The sequence below is a fragment of the Hetaerina americana genome, unplaced genomic scaffold (genome assembly GCF_022747635.1).
Source record: "Hetaerina americana unplaced genomic scaffold, ioHetAmer1.1.p SCAF_11, whole genome shotgun sequence".
In the NCBI taxonomy this organism is placed as follows: domain Eukaryota; kingdom Metazoa; phylum Arthropoda; class Insecta; order Odonata; family Calopterygidae; genus Hetaerina; species Hetaerina americana.
In genome coordinates, this window is record NW_027286181.1 from 15,054,420 (window position 1) to 15,072,530 (window position 18,111).

Below are 18,111 nucleotides of genomic sequence, written 5' to 3' on the forward strand. Positions count from 1 at the left end.
ACATTCTTTTAGTTGAAAATAATGTGGGATTATAAATAATTCCTATTAGTGCAAAAAGTCCCAATGTAGTATACATTTCTTCCACTGTCACTACTCTCCATGATGTACTTCTTCATTTTAAAAAATATCTCCCTTTTTGTTCTTCTCTGTTGCTCAGCATATCTATTCATTTATGTCATAATATTATTAGCAATTTCGGAATAAAAAATAGTTCAATTATACTCGCAATATCCGTCATGGTCCTTTCTCATTTTGAGTCCAATGGTCACCAGTTGAAGCCAAATGCCTCATTTTCAGTGTGTGTCATGTCAAGTTCTGATTTACCTTCAATGTAATTTTTGCAATCTATGATTTAGCTCTCACTTCCAATAGGATCACTCATTCTTAAGATCTCATCCTCACCTCTCGTGGCAAGTTTTAATCTATTTGCAATAAGAGTACTTTTTAATCTCTGAAATAAGAAACAGATTGGAATATATTGTTTCTATCTCAAAATATTGGGTAAAATCTTACAGAAGGTGACATTTTATTGGATAGGTTTATTTACTTAATGAACTAGGAAAGATTCAAACTTTAAATCTTAACATTTAAGGAACTGATGAAGTATTTTCTTGGTTTAAAACCTATATTTTTTATTAAATTTTTGCCGTAAGTCCATATATGGAGTTGTGGACTTATTAGGAAGAGAGAAAAAAGTGCTTGAAATTGCAACATCTGGTATTACCACCAAACCACAAGTATTTACAACCACTTGATCAACACCCTGTATATAGTTATAGTTTCAACAAAAATAGAATAAAATGCATTTCTAAGGTTGAACTATTGAAGTTCACCAAGGTGTGTAATGATGAGGCAAGATTAAGAAATTCAAATAATAAAAATTATAAATTAAGTGAGCCATCTTAACAGAGTAAGAACTGTGTTGGTTGGTGGCATTTGAGGAATTTATGTGATATAGTCACTCTGTCAGTTGGCATTGAGGGGTTAATGGTGTCTTCCACCATCCTGAACAGCCTCAAAACATCTAAAAAATTCTTGCTGTTTAACTAGCCAATCAGACATATTAGAAAAAAATATTTGTAATAATATCGAATACTGTGATCCATTTTATATTTCTTCTATTATAACTAGTAAGCCTAATAAATTTTCATGATGAGTAACTATCTTTTCTCGAATTTCAGTACCAGCCAGTTAATTTTGATGACCGTAGTAGGTTTGGCAGAGAAAATCTTCCAGAGGAGCAAGTATCAAGAAATAGCCCTGCCATATCTACTGGGACTGAAGAGGAATCAGTATGTATATTTTTTGATTGTATATTAAATAGCTATTATTTGAATTGTACTTTATGCACTAGTTGGAGCATGTGAGAAAGTAGTATACATATTAGAAAATTGGACAAAGATAGGTTATACCATGTCCCTTGATTGCATTAACCCTTTAGTAAGAATAGTAACTATCGTTGGTAGGAGACTAATACCCAGCTACCTTTATCAATCTTTCTGTATGATCGTAGTTTTGCCTTGAGAATTGTGCATGCAAATATTATGCCAAAAAAATCAAGAAACTAACATTGAAAAGCTAAAAATCACATTTGCTGATTTTTATGATGAGTAGTTCCATACAGTAGACAGAATACCATAAAGTTACCTGCTGGTAGGCTCTCACAGCATGTGATCTTTACAATTGGCATCCTGCCTACTAGTGATTCTCAGTCTATACTTAGGTTAAATGGTAAGAGAGAGGTTTGGGAAGGATTAAAGTCATAGCTTAGTGCATTATAGAACTATTGTTGTAAGTCTGGAATGAGAATCAATCATAATGGAATGGAGGTAATGAAATTACCAAGAAAACAGAGGGCTGAGTTAAATTTGGAGGATATAAACTAGAGCAGCTAAAGCAGTTAGCTGTTTGGTGAGTTTTTGGATGACGATAGACAAAGTAGTGAGGACATTAAAAGAACAATGACACTAAGAAGCCTTTGTGAAAATAAGGGGGACCCTTTTCAGTGAATGAAAAACTTAAGTCAATATGAATGCACTCGTACAGGATTCTACAGCCTGATAAAATCCTATCAGTCAAATAACCTGATAGAATCGATAATCGACAGCATGTCTCTCCCTTCTTCTAGTCTGGTCTGGTGAATAAATGAAACTCACTCCAAATCTTGCTAACTTCTCCTTTAAATGTGTAAACATAATGTCCATAATAAGTAATAAAATAAATAACTCAAATTAAATAAAAATAAACGAATTGATATAGGGGGTTCAAAACAGAAAACGGTTAAGCCAAAATATGATAGCAAAAAATGCTCTGGCTAAGGTGTACTAGATAGCTTTGACCCTCACCCTTATCAAATACTCACCAGTCAGGGGTTTATGAGAGAATTATCTCTGTGCCAGTGGCCCTCTGATTGTAGGTAATAAAATAAAATGAATGCAAATTAATCATGCACTCCCTAGCTTGGATATACTATACAGCATTGGTCCTTGCTAGTCTCAAGCACTCACACTCAATCAGGGCTTGCAAGAGACTTCTCTTTGCGCCAGTGGCCCACCCAATTGCACGGAATAAAATAAAAGTAATAAATGCAAATTAATCATGCACTCTCTAGCTTGGATGCATTAAATAGCCTCGATCCTTACTAGTCGTAGGCACTCACATAACCAGGGCTTTCGAGAGGTTTCCCTCTGTGCCAGTGGCCCGCAAATCACTCACTTGCTTGGGATTGCATAGATGCCTGAACCCTTACGAAACTCGCACACTCACTCTCAGGTCTGCCGTGGAATCTCTTCCGACTTTAGTCCTGTGATTCGCACTTTGGGAAAGGTAGGGGATGTGCCCAGAAGCTGACACAGTGTTTCGACTGCAAAGCAGTCCTCTTCAGCATATTTCCTTCTCTGAATTGGAGGCATGAGTGCTTGAAATCACTGGTGGTGCATTCCTATTTGTACATCATGAGCAATGATGTGCTTGGTTGCCTGATTCTCAAGTCAACGAGCATTGAAGCTCTCCTGATGTAACCTGGCAGTTGGCTTGTATCTTTGGATCAAGCACAACAAGTAGCATATTTCTCATCCCTGAAGGTGCTATTTTTTTACTCCAAAATGTACTCTTAAATCAGCCTGTGTCGTATGGGCAGGGGGTATATGAGAATACCTTCAACGTCTAAGCATAAGCCTGTTTGCCAGAAAAATAATGCACTGTTAAGTATTTTTTCATGCATCATAGTTCATTACAAATTTTGATAGTATCACTGTTTTGAGTCAGTAGTTAGTAGGAATTTACATATTTTGTTGAAAGTACTTCCTAAAAGGAATACCCTATTAAATCTTCAATGTATACAATGTAGCACGTTTAGTTTCATTTCACATGTGGTACTTCTACAAAACTAAATACAAATTTGCTGATGGGAATTTACCTCCTACGCTAATATGTATATAGTATCTCCCCCGATAAACCCAGTCTACAGGTATTCATCCGTAAACAGTGTGGGAGTCTCGTAAGGCATAGAAAATTGTTGCTTTAAATAAATAATTTCATAATATCAAAATAATAACAGAAACTAACTATTGCAGAAAAAGTTAATGTGATAATAAGCTTATGGGATCTTAAGAGAGAAAATTGTCGTACAGTATTGTATTCAAACTTGAATTATGCATCAGAATACAGAAACATGGCAGCTGCTAGGTGTTTTGGCCCAGTGATGATGAATTTCTGGGATTTTACAATGAATGAAAGTTGATGGCTGCGTAGATTTTCGCGGCGGTGGCTTGAAGAATTCTGCATGTCCGGGTTTTCACCGCGTTGTTGTTTGAAGCCGACAACAGTTTCGCCGAAGTTTCATCCGGCGTCTTCAGGTCGAAGATGAGGGACTCAGATTTTGGCCGTCCTTATATAGGTGGATCCATCCAGGTGCTGCTCTCTGATTGGTCCTTTTTCGGAGGACTCTCTTCCACGCGTTGTGGAGATGGTAGCCTTCATCTCTATTGAAATTCGCCGGGTTTTTGGCTATCTCAATAGCTTCTCTGATTAGGCGTGGGTAATATCTACTTTCTTTACTTATGATTGTAGCGTCATGGAATAGAATATCATGGCCGGGTTCACTCCACTTATGCTCGGAGATGGCCGAGAGGTGAAACTGTTTGTTCGTAGTAGCCCGGAGGTGTTCTTTCATCCGAACTTTCATAGCTCGGCATGTTTCCCCGATGTAGGCTTTCCCACATGAACACGGTACTTGATAGACCCCTTCGTATAGGTCTTTCGAGATTTTGTCCTTCGGTCCGGGGAGTGCGTCCGCTATTTTCTTGGTGCAGTTGAATCTTGTCACCACGTCGTGCTTTTTAAGGATTCTGGCTATCTTCTCGGATGTTCCCGATACGAAGGGGATAGTCGCGTATGCCTTTGGGTCCGGTTCTGTCTGCTTGATTGACTTGTCAGAATCTCGTCTTCGCCTTTCTTCCCTGGTGGTCCTTTTTAGGACCATATCGTTCCGATAGCCGTTTTGTTTTAGTGTTTGTTTTGTTTTGTTTTGTTTTAGTAGTTTGTTTTGTTTTGTTTTAACTTCCATGGAAGTAGAAAAGGACAACCAACTACCTTTCCTGGACGTCTTAGTCAAAAAGAAGAGTTGTGGGAAGCTGGGACATGCTGTTTACAGAAAGAAGACGCACACCGACCGTTATCTAAACGCAACCTCTCACCACCATCCGCTCCAGAAGACATCTTTGGTGGACACACTAGTTCACAGAGCGTATGAAATCTCTGACGCCGATTCTTTGCTGACTGAAAAGAAACATCTCCTGAGAGCACTAAAACAAAACGGCTATCGGAATGATATGGTCCTAAAAAGGACCGCCAGGAAAGAAAGGCGAAGACGAGATTCTGACAAGTCAATCAAGCAGATGGAACCGGACCCAAAGGCATACGCGACTATCCCCTTCGTATCGGGAACATCCGAGAAGATAGCCAGAATCCTTAAAAAGCACGACGTGGTGACAAGATTCAACTGCACCAAGAAAATAGCGGACGCGCTCCCCGGACCGAAGGACAAAATCTCGAAAGACCTATACGAAGGGGTCTATCAAGTACCGTGTTCATGTGGGAAAGCCTACATCGGGGAAACATGCCGAGCTATGAAAGCTCGGATGAAAGAACACCTCCGGGCTACTACGAACAAACAGTTTCACCTCTCGGCCATCTCCGAGCATAAGTGGAGTGAACCCGGCCATGATATTCTATTCCATGACGCTACAATCATAAGTAAAGAAACTAGATATTACCCACGCCTAATCAGAGAAGCTATTGAGATAGCCAAAAACCCGGCGAATTTCAATAGAGATGAAGGCTACCATCTCCACAACGCGTGGAAGAGAGTCCTCCGAAAAAGGACCAATCAGAGAGCAGCACCTGGATGGATCCACCTATATAAGGACGGCCAAAATCTGAGTCCCTCATCTTCGACCTGAAGACGCCGGATGAAACTTCGGCGAAACTGTTGTCGGCTTCAAACAACAACGCGGTGAAAACCCGGACATGCAGAATTCTTCGAATTAAAGTTGATATGTATAGCTGCTAATTTTTTGCAACAGTTCCGTTTTCTTCATATTAAATATCAATGGTGAAATACTTCGATATTTTGCAATGTTTTTTGATAATTCTAATTTGAAAAATCAGGGTGCGTCTTATGGATAAGCAAAATAGATCCAGCCCAGGGGTCAAGGTGATTAATGCACTTTGAAGCAAGGTTGCAGAGATGAAATGACAATCTCATGTGCTGGTGCTTCAAAGCACTGAAAGTGAGGATTGGAACCTGCCCCATGGCTTTCAATTTTAGTTTAATTTCTACATCAGTTGATTTGGTATTTGTAAGCTCCTATGCTCATTTTGGGACCACCCCAAGAGAAATTTGGTACACTTTTATGCAAGGATGGAAGCAGAATTCCCTCGGGAGATCGAGTATTGTAATGAACCCAGGAATCAAAATTGATTTTCAACTTTTGAAGTATCTGATCCGGATGCATAATTCTTTGCCAAGTACTAAGGATTTTAATCATTGTATAATTAAATGGATTTACCACTGTTTATTACCTCTTTAGGCTAAGTTAGTTTTTGTAGGGTGACGAAGACCTTATACTTATTAACTACTTCCTATACTAGTACGACTGTGTGAATGATAATATCTCATTGAGGAAAGAGCCTGATCCTAATTTGAATTCTTCTGTGTTGTAGTAGTATTTAGGGGAGGTGACTAACAGCTGAGGTCATTTGTGCCATTAGGGATGGACAGGAGAGGATGGAGGGTGGAGAGAAACCCAGTGTTGGCATTAGCCTACTCTTAACGAAAGGCACCAAGGGTCCGCAGCTTAACATCCTGTCCAACAGATGGCATATTCACTCAAAGTGCCCTCCACAAAGCAAATCAAGGAGGGATTGGGATACCACTGAAAAATATCTGTCACTGGCGTGGGAAGCCATTTATTCTGTGAAAGTGTTGAATAAACCTTTTCAAGTTACTCTGCTCACCTTTAAATGTACAAAATGAACCCAAATTTACACACTATAGAATTGATGATATTATTAATAAAATGGAGACGCTACTTATCAGGCCACTGAAAACCAACATTTACAGACATCATAATGTACATAGTAATTAATCATCCAACTCCACATAAACTTACACTCCTCTATTCCCTTATACACAGATTAATTAATGTCCCCCTTCAGAAAGAGTATTTACATTCAGAATTGAGCATTATCAGTACCAACCAATAATGACTACTTACTTTCAATAAAACAATAATCCTGTTGTTAATATTCTTATGCCCCTACATAGAATTGGTTATAAATGTAATAAATAAAAAATTAAACCTTTGAGTAGCCTAACTTTAATCTTATGCTGTACACGTAGGTTGCTTTCACGAATTTCAAATCCATATTTAGGACAGTAAATTCTTGATAATCTGAGTTTACGGATGCATGGGTAATAAAAAAACACGAAAACCCAAAATACATGGAAAATATGATCATGATGTAAATGAATTCAATTCGCACGAATCAAAATAGTCAAAACACAAGTGACTGAGACAAATGAACTCTCCTTTTCTTGTGATTAATTGATTCTTTGAATTTAATTTTTTATTTTTTCCATTATCAGCCATCTTAATAGGGGGAGAATTGTAGTTTTACTAGAACACGGAACTATCATCCAGTGAATAGTAGAACCTATTCTCAGAAAGCTAAACCAAAGATGTTGCCAGAAAAAAAAACGAATGATTGGCAAAGGATGAATATTGGCAAAGGATCACTCATACAGATCCATGTTCATCATTTGATTTTGATTAAATTGGTGCATTGTAGATAGTTGTTGACTTATTTCTTGCATAATAAAACTAAATATTTGCTTACCTTAAAGAGAAGATGGTATTCTCAGGGCTGATGTGAGGGAAACGATAATGGAAAATTTCAGTTGGCTCAAATATGTGCCATCATTTCAAAGTTAGTTTTAAGGGTAAAATAGTATATCCATAAATACAACTATCACTGACCACTAGCGAATTGACTTCTATGGCTATTTTTGTTGATGTTATTTCCTTCTGTATCCTCATGGCAGAGTTATTTCATCTTTAATTATTATTTCTTGGAAAAAATTCTTCTCTTCACACAAAAAACAGGAGATGTATCATAATTTATGTCATGAGATCTATATTTTCTCTGTTCAATATAATCTAGCTTTGTGGTCTATTCACTACTTCCATCATCTTTCTATTCCCCAACACACTCAAGTGAATCTCTCTGTAATTCACGCCTTAAATAAAGGTAAGGGTATTTTATTTTATACCATGGATGTGAAAGAACTGTATTTCAAGATAATAAAATAACAGTCACAAACTGTGAGGAAGGTCAGTCGATGGAAAGCTCAAAGTGTTGAAGGTGTGACCTCTTTCCAATGGGGTCCACTAATGGATAATCTAAAGTGAAGCTTTAAATACATAGTCGTAAAAATGTGTCCCTATAGCCTAATCCCAAGGAGCAAACATTGCTCTTAAAGAATATTTTTACTTTAACTTGCTAACTGCTAATTGGTGATGTGCAGATGCTTGTGGGTATCTTTTGGGCATTTGTGAGGTGAATGTGGGGAAAGATAGCAATAATAGTAGTAATAAATAATAATAATGATTATTATCAGGCTATTGCCCTTTTTCTGAATTGGAATAAACGTATTAATATATAGATACCACTATTTATTATATGTGCATACATTATTATGTATTCATGCATGGGGATTCATATAGTAACAAATATATACCCACGCATAGGCACATCATATATTTCCCAGAGGCAAAATGTTATTAAGCTGATTAAAAGATTATTAGATTTAGGCTTAATAATCATTCAAAACTTATTTACTCTTGCATTAACTTTTGGTGCATGGAGACAATTAGATACTCAAGGAGAAGAGTGTGTTCTACAAGATTATTACAAAGTTTATATGAGAACGTTTAGCCAATGACTTCTTTCCAATGGAGTAAGGTAGTTGAATTTATCAATTATATAACATCATTAATGGTACATCATAAGAAAAATGGCCATCTTTTCTGTGTATTAGTGGTAGGACTATGTGTTGAACCCTCTCAATAGACCTCTGGTGGTCATTGTGCGGAGGTAAGTAATTCATGCAAATTATGGAGAGGTAATGAAAGTAATGAGATTTCATTTTGAGAGGGTCCAATCTATGTGAAGAAGAGTGATAGTTAAGAATAACATGACATCATATATGGGCACTACCCGCCAATATTGTTGAATTTGGCTGTCCTGTATGACTTTTCATCAGTATTACAGCTGCAGTTTTCTAAAGATATTTTGTCTTTTTTCAGGATCGAGACCAATCAGTTGAAGATGAATCTACCTCCCAAAAAAGGGAATATGATACTACATTTGAGGATTCAATGGAAATTCCTAGTGGTGAGAATTGACAAAAACTTAAGATAAATGCAGTTGGTATGGCGAAAGTTCAAAATCAGTAAACAACTACCCTAACTAAATGTAGATATATTAATCATAATGGCATGCATTTATGATGTAGATTTATCTGACTAACTGGGAAACATTTTGAGAGTTTCATTTGTATTGAAACAAATTAATTTACACTATGAATAATTTGTTTGTCCATCTGTTATTATCCTTTGAGATAATATGTTTCAGGCCGGATTTATTCTTATACTCTTTAAAATTTTGATGGAATGAAAAAATGGAACCTTTATGGCCTTTTTTTACTTGTCTGTGTTATATACAGAATCCTTTAATAACTTAGACAGTGGAAGAGATTATGTTGTCCATTTATTTGTGCAACAGCTTTCCTCTATTATCAAATCTGAGCATTAAGAAAACTTGATTTTACTATGCTTTTCTTCAATATGGGAAAATATTTTGTTTATAATCTTAAATTGTTTTTCATGAATTTATTCATTAATGGTAGTTTTTAAATTAGCGAACGTAGTTGTAAAGAGAAATTCATATTTTGGGCCTGTGAGTTTTTTTTGGAAATGTGTACTTATGCTTAATAAATGTGCCAAAACCATGTGCAGTAAACCCTCACTAATCCAGGCCTGCTTAATCCAGACATGCCTTGTTTTTAATAGGGTCACAAATTGACTACACTCTAGTACTTTGCAGAAAAATACATTTTACTGGCTTGCTTCTTTGGAAATGAATGAAATTCATATTTGAATAATTCATCATATTTCAACTAACATTGTAAAATATGAATTAACCGTGCAACATGAAGCAAATAATTCACTTATTCATTAATATGTCGCTCATTGCTTAGTTGTGTCACATTTGTTTATAATAGATGGCCAGTTCTTTTCATGTGCTTTTGTACCTAATGAAGCACATAACTAATTATTTTGATTTCTTCCGGGAGTAAAACAGTGTCACAAAAATGGCATCAATAAAGTGTGATTCTAAAAGAAAACATGTCTTTGAATATTGTAGATGAGGTGAAGGTTCTTAAAAACTAGGAACCTGGGGTTCATGTTGCTATTTGGCTCATGAGTTTGGTGTATAGCTAGATGGACTATGTTTGATCTGAAAAAGAAGGATAAAAAAAAGGTATTTGCTCTCACAGTAGATGTTAATGCTTAGAATATTGACTGGAGGCCTTAGAAAATACTAAGGTTCCCAGTGTATGAAAAGTTGGTAGAAGTGATCTTTTCGTGGTGTGCGGAACAGCAATCAAGTGGTGTAGGAATTCATGGTAGTGAAATTCAAGATGCAGCACAAAAACTTGCCCAACACTTGCATGTAGAGGAATTAATTGTGAGTAATGATTGGTTATGGCGGTGTAGGAGGAGAAGTAATTTTTGTGATGAAAGATTGTCTGGTGAAGTGATGAGTGCTGATAGTGATGCATTTGGACCATTTATGATGAAATGGGCTGCACTAATGACTGAATATGAATGACAACTATGTCAAATGTATAATGCAGATGAAATTGGCCTGGAGGGCCTGTGAGCTTTACAAAGTGAATCCAAGGTTTCTGAACCAAAACTCAGTGTGGAAATGGTCTCTGTATTTCTGTGTGCTACTGCAGATGGCAGCCACAGTTGAAGAGTGTTGTTGTGAGAAAAACATTTTGACTATCCTGAGCTCTGAGGAAAATAATGATGAAATCAATATACCTTATAGCAATGTGGCAAATGCATATTTAAGTTTATAGCACTGGACAAATGCGTATTTGGCAAGAGTTTATCGAACTGGACTGCTTCTGAAATCACTTATTAGCCAAAAGTGAGAATTATCAAGTCAATATTCTGGGTATTTCAGAGGATGAAGTGAAACCTCTTTTAATTTTGGGCAATTCCTCCTCCCATCCCATCATTGACAAATGTTGTAGCAGGGATGTAAGGTTACTTTGCTGTCAAGTACAACTTCATTATTTCAGCAGATGGATCAAGGAGTACTTATTGCTTGCAATGGTTTGCAGGTGAAAGTGCTGGAATCAATTGATGAAATTGAAGATTGAAGGGGACAGGGAACAGTAATAATTATAAAGTAAGAACAGTTCTGATAATTGATAACATTTGAAGTCTGTCTGCTTTATCTGGGCTGATTATTGGAGGTAGGTGAAGCAATGCACTGTCAGAAATAATTTTTCGGAGAAATATGTTGTACGAAGAGGAGGTTGATTTCAACTTCACAGTATTTGAACCTGAAGATTATCATAGGCTTTTGCAGCTTGTAGGGGAAATATCCTTCATTGTTAAATATGTTGGGGACTGGTTTCATGTTGATGAAGGCAATTCAAATTCGTAAATATTTACAAAGAAATAAATAGCTGATAGTGCTTCAGTTGTGAGAAATTTCTCTTTGGAATGGGAAGAAGAATCTGTTGACAAATCAGTTAAAATCTTGAAGATCTGAAAGACCCTGGGTACTACCGTAGGCTAGAGATGAAATGCTCAACACAGGCATGCTACAACATTAAGGGAATTAAACATCCTCCATAGGGGATTGTAATTCATACGCAACTCCAAAGAAGCAAGCGAAGTAAAAAAAAGTAGCTTTTTCAAAACATACCATGTTCTGCCCAATTATCTTTGTAGCCTGGTACATCATATGCCAATTATAGAATGTAGAAAGTCCATTAGTTCTTTGTCCCTATGTGTACATTGCAATAATGAAACCTTTTCCAAATGTGGTTTGAATTAATTATATTTTTTCAAATATGTAGTTGTTAATTTTCTTTTGCATTTATCATTTAATCATTTTATATTATCTAAATTGTCTTCATAATTTTAAACTCATTTTGGGTTGGATAGAATTCATTCTTGGAAAGTGGCAGCAGCACTGAGCCTTTAAATTTTGATAAAGTAGTCATCTAGTGCTAGGAATTCATCAAGGAATAATCTAAATATGATTTCAGTGTTTAAATATGTTACAGTATTATATGAAGTCATGGGATCATGAAATACAATATTTACTGATCCATAGGATGAACATTTTTCTCTAAAATGTGCTCTAAAACCAGCCTGCAACTTATGGGCCGAAGGTATATGGCTGTGACTTTGTTCTCTATGTCGCGAGCCAATGCATCTGGAAAAATGCCTTCTATTTAGTATTGTTTTCCCTCATCTGGCTTAGAAAATGGTTGTCTCATTTACAAATTTGGATTATAACACTTTTTTCAGCCAGTAGTAAGCAGTAAGAGCTTTCATTTCAGTATTTCCTAAAAATTGCTAAATAAATCTTTGTAAATGCATGCATTGTAAGGCATTTGGTTTCATCTCACATGTAGTGTGGATACAAAACTTATGTGCATGCGTTGGGCTAAAGGGGATGTCACCCCTTTGGGCAAACATTATCACTCATGGTAAAGTGAGAATCTACAGGCACTCGCCCACAAGTTGAATAATGGAGCCATTCAATATATTATACATTCCTTTCTATTTACTGTACATATCTGCTTTTACACAGAGAAGCCAAGTGTTTGCATAATTAGTTAAAAGGAGAATAACTGCAAGGGATCAAAAGAAAGAAGACAATATTGCAATTAAATTTGAAGTCGTGAATTATGCTTCATAAAATGGAAACAAGGCAGCTGAAAGGCATTTTGGCCAACCTCCGACTTAGAAGATGAGAATGGAGGTAGCAGAAGGTGGATTTTGTAAACACCTAAGAGTAAAAAAAGTGCTCATGTGCTCCTAAATGGCGAAAGCTTGAGGAACAAGCTAAGAACTGAATAAAACATAGGAACAATGGAATTACTGCTAAAAATTATTTTAATTGAAGCCAGAAAATTAACAATAGGCATGTAAATTGCTAACTTATCAATTTCAATGGACAATTTTATGCTGCTAAGTATTCAAAAAGAGAAATGGTCTGGTCATGCATACGAAAACTATAATAGCACAACCTGTCATTTGAAATACAAAATAAATACCATAGAATTCCACAGCAAAAATAACTGCAAACAGGATTTTAGCAGCATTGATGAATTTCTGAAATTTTATAATTTAAAAACATTTATAAAGTTGCTTATTTTGTAATGTAACAAATATATTTTCTTTCAATAAGTGTTAACATTTAAATACTTTTCGGTCAGATTGAAGAATTTTTCTTAAGTTCTAACATGAAAAATCTTGGTGCTTCTTATGTGTCAGGTAACATGGTAGTTATTAAGTATTTTCTTCCATAATGATCACAAGTATAAAAATAATTGCTTCCACATCACTATTACTTTATCAAAACTGAAAAATTGGTCAACTTCATTTGTTTACAAACTCCTAGATCCTTAAATGAAATCCAACTGAATTCAATGTCCAATAACCATATCATCTTGTCATATTGAAAACCATCGGCCTTAATAACCTTGAATATTTCAGCAAGATGAGTAAGTTATACATGAGAGTTTGTTTCTATTGTGGATTGCATACTTAAGCATGTAAGAGAACGGAGTTGACCAAGCATTGCATTTAAACTAATCAAATTTTCAAAAGAAATCTTGCTCAATTTAATGAAGTCCAACTCTCATATGTCAAAGGAAAACCTGATTGATTAACTTAATATGTGTGAGGAAATGGGATAATATCATTGAAAAATTAGGTGGTAAAAGTTGCTGAAAATAACTAGGTGAATTTCTGAGGACATTCCATGACATATTTTATTCAATTAGGACTTTGTACCTTGCATAAGATGTTTTTACACATTTAGGCTTTCTGTTTGCCATAAAAAGTCACATAAGTCTTTGCCAATTGAGTTTACACAAGAGTAGTGGTAAAAAATACTCAGTGGGGTTACATGTGTCACATCCCCAGCTACTCTGAATTTCTCTCATCTCTTTCTGAATCTCTGGTCCCACATATTCTGGATTACTGAGGGTTTACTGTACATGAAAATGTTAAGGGTATAAAGGGAAGGGGAAAATTACAGAAAAACTTGTTAAAAGTACATTCTTAAATTTTTCAGGGTGTGATGTTAGTCAGTCAAGTGAGAATACTACTCAGCCTTCTGAGGATATGAACAAGGTGGCTGAAGAGACCACTCAAGGCAGTGACGGAGCCAAAGAAAGAAAGGATGAGACTACAGCAAAAGAATTGAAGAATGCGAAAATACCAAAAGAGACAAAAAGTGAGATGGCAGCAAAGGAAACAGAAAATGAGGTGAAAGCAACAGAAACGAAGGATGAAGTGAAAAGGGTAACTGTGCAGAAGAATGATCACGAAGCCCAGGAAGAACAAGATGAGACAAAAGAAGAGGAAGTGAAGAGTGAAATAGAATCAATTGGAATGAATGATGGTGTGGAAGCAAAGGAATTAAAAAGTGATGTAGAGGAAAGTGAAAAGGAGTGTGGGGTGAAAGTACAAGAAGTGGAGAGTGATGCTGGAGCAGAGACCAGAGATGAGGTGAGAACAGAGGAATCAAAGGAGATGGGAAAACCGAAGGAGAACGCAAAGATTCAAGAGGATGATACGAGGGAAAATAAAGTGGAAGAAGATGAAACCAAAGGTGATACTGAAGTTATGGATGATGAAAAAGAAAGAACGGATGATGAAAAGGAAAGAATGGATGCTGATAAGGAAGCAGAGGAAATGGAAGCAACTGAGGAGGCGACCAGGGAAAAGGAAGTAGAAATTTGGGAGGAGGAATTGACTGTAATGGAATTCCCTGACCAGGATGGAGGAGCGATGGCCGAATCAGCTGTGAACAAAGAGAGTAAATCTGAGGAGGGATCATTAGATGTGAAGGCAGCGAAGGAGAATAGCATGGGTGAGAAGGTTGATGAAGCAAATGGTGAAGAGGATAAAGGAATGAATGGGAATGATGAAGTAACATCGGCTAGTGCAAAAGTCAGCAGTGGCATTGGAGTGTCTGACAAAGGAGAAAATGATGAAGGTGGGGATAAAAAAATGAGCGAAAAGCCTGATGATCTAAATAATGAAATTGAGACTGAGGAAAAAGAGGTAGAGGAGGGAAAAAATGTTGCTGTCCCTGAGATGAAGGATGGGGGTGAAGTAATAGGGAAGGTTAAGGAAGTCTCGAAATATCTGTCTGTTAATGAGGTGAGTGAAGAAAATGCCACGTCTATCTTGGAGGAAGTAGGGAATTCTAATTCTGCAAATGGGAAGAAAGATGTTTCCATTAAAGGATCAAAGGGTGAGAAAATTGATGAAGTGTTGGAAAAGTTCGTCACCGATGGAGAGAATGATAATGACGATGCTCAGAATAAGAAAAGAGAAGATGACGTTTTGGTAGTAAGTGAAAATGAGGATAGTGGTGATGTTAAATTGGATGCTTTAATCGATCCAGTTGTCGAACCAGAAATACAACAAATCATTAAATCCACGTATGATGGTGAGTCATGTGATACCCTACCTTCTGTGGACTTGGCAAGTAAAATAAAGGCGTCGAGTAGCAAGTCACCTGAGAAAAGCTCTGAGAAAGCTGAGAGTGATACATTGGATAGGGAGGGAGAAGAAAACAAGGCAAGATTTTTCCAGAGTTTGAGGGTAGTGAACATTGAAACATTGTATAAATATGATATAAGGGAAGCATTGAGGAAAGAAATGGAAAAAAGAAAGGAGAATGCAGTTGGATCTCAGGAGGATAAATGTGAAATATCGAACAAAATAGATGTAAATAGATTGAGGGAAAGTTTGATGACCAAGTGTGCGAGCAGCACTGTTACGGGAAATGATAGTCATGCCTCAGAGTGTGGTACATCCAAGAGTAATCAAAGTTTATTTAGTACATCGCCTTCTGAGTCTAAAGTGTTATCATCAAAAGATGATGACCATGTAAAAAAAGAGGGTTCAACAATAGATATTGATGTAGAAGATATAACAAGTGATATTCCTGCTAGTGCATCTGCTATTGTAAGTCCACCAGGTAGCAATAAGGGAGATGTTGGCTCTCAGCTTCGGGTCTTGGGAAAATTGCAACAGAGACTGTCTTTCATCAAGGAAACGAGTGAGTCTGATGAAGAATCTACTCAAGAGAAGGAGGACGAAAATACAGCCGAGGATGCTGATTCTGTAACTGGTGATGCAAGTGCAACCAGTAACAGTGATGATGACTCCATTACTCCTAATAGTCATAATACTGAGTCTGAGCAGGAAGTTGTTTCAGATGGCAAAATAACTGCGAAAGGTACTGAAGAGGCTGACAGTGTCGAAGACGTTAAAGATGCTGAAGTTGATGATGCAACAGACTCTGTTAAACAAGATGAAGCAAATGAATGCATGGTGGTGGATGAAGGTATCAGTGAACCTGAAAGTGTTGCCAAAGATAAGAGCAATGAAGAAGATAGCTTAAAAAGGAAAAGGAGAAATGAAGAAAGTGAAAAAATAGGAATAGAAGTCGATAAAGTTGAAAAGTGCAGCTCAGGAAGTGGGCCTAAAACTGTGGATGGTGAACATGGAAAAATATCCACATCCGTAGAGGAAAGTGTATTGGTGCTAGGGAAAAAAGTCACTTTGTCCAAGGGAAAACCTATAGAGATTGTTGACTCTGACAGGGCAAGTCCAATAAGCTCCAAAAAGCAAAAGTTCTCCGAAGCTAAAGATAGTGATTCATCATTATCTAGGGCTTCCCAGTTGAAATCCAAGCCTGAGGAGGTGATAGAAGAAGAAGTGTTGAATAGGGAGGTTTTGAAGGAAAGTAATATGGTTGTGGTTCAAAAAACTGTTAAAACAAGGCGACTTGATGAGGAACCCAGTAGTGGTAGTGCTCCAAAAAGGGCGAGGAAGGGTATTGCACAGAGGGCTTTGATTGTGGATAGGAGTGAGTCCCCTGCCCAGGATGAAGTGTTCCCGTCCATGTTTCTTGACCCAAGTGTGACCATTACTGTGCTCCAAGAGGCTGAGAAGGAGAATGGAGGAAGCAAGGAACAGTCAAGTGGGTCCACCAGTGTGGAAGAGTTGCGCACTAGTGTTAACTTGTCCAATGACGTGAGCTTGACAATGGTTCGTGGGAGTGGAGCTCTGGAAGGGTTGGCTGCTATGCAAGATGGTGCTGTGTTGAGAAGCAGTGAGCAGCAAGAGGTCGAAATCCTTGGTCAAAATCCCCAGAACTCTGCCACAGCTCCTGCCACTCAGTTCAGGCCTCGAGCTCGTAAGTCATTTCCTCGCCCTTCCCCAAGACTGCATGCTCGAAGTTCCCAAATTCCTAATAATCCACCCCCTAGCATGGAAGTGAGAAGACTGTCCAATAATTCCAGAGATTTGAATAGTCCCATGAACTTGGGTGTCGGGACATCTCAGTTGAAGACTACGCCAAGCAGTCTGGTTCCTATGCCAGTGGCGGCTGCACGTGGAGTGAGTGCTCAATCATCTGCCCCTTTGACACCTGTGACATTTTCCTCGTCGGCTCTTTCAATGCCGACGACCACGTCCTCGGGACTGGTGCGTCAGGTGGTTTCCCCAGTGATGCCTTCCACTTCTGCCTTGGCCACCAGTGCTCAAAGTAGCAGTTTAGCCCTGCGTAATCCAAGTCTTGGCCCTCGAACTTCCTCATACCCTCCCTCTGGATCTCAGTTGCCATTTACGCCATCAGAAGCAGGACCTGTGTCGGCTGAATTGAGTAAATACGCACAAAAGGTAAATGTCCCATGAAAAAGCATTAACATCCTAGTCTGTAAGCTTGTTAGTTTCATGGTTGTAAGTTTTAAGTAGGTATGCAATCCATGGCTATCAGTCGGATAACTTGGGACAAAGAAATCTCACCCTAGTGGTTAAAAATTTTTTGTTTTATTTGGAATTTTATTTAAATTTGGAGAATAATTTAGGAATTTAATTTTAGAATTAAAATTATTTGCACCATTTGACTCCTTTAATTTGAGCCTGTGAAACAATAACCTAATGAAGTCCATATTTTATATATCTGTTACTTGATCAAGTTGCTACCAAGTTCGGAAAATTTAGGTGAGTTAAATCAAATATTTTTGTAAAACAAGTATGGTGTGTTTGATGGTTTTGAAAGCATTGAAACTAGTAGTACCAAAATAAAGAACAGTTGAAAAATACATTGTGTTCTACATTTAATGAACAAGTATGGTATTCTTCATGGTATCCATACTCATCTTTTCTCTGTTGAATTAAAACCATTTTTTGTGCAAAA

General features: G+C 37.3%; 1 protein-coding gene across 4 annotated transcripts in view; it reads left to right on the plus strand.

The window, feature by feature from the left end:
• The window catches only part of Zmynd8 (Zinc finger MYND-type containing 8), a 125,019-nt gene that overhangs the window by 23,374 nt on the left and 83,534 nt on the right, over nucleotides 1-18,111 (plus strand). For all 4 annotated transcript variants that reach the window (XM_071599438.1, XM_071599441.1, XM_071599439.1 and 1 more), the window contains exons 12-14: nucleotides 1,182-1,292; nucleotides 8,871-8,958; nucleotides 13,963-17,591. In XM_071599438.1, coding sequence (XP_071455539.1) covers nucleotides 1,182-1,292; nucleotides 8,871-8,958; nucleotides 13,963-17,591 — 3,828 coding nt within the window. The remainder of the gene's footprint in view (nucleotides 1-1,181; nucleotides 1,293-8,870; nucleotides 8,959-13,962; nucleotides 17,592-18,111) is intronic.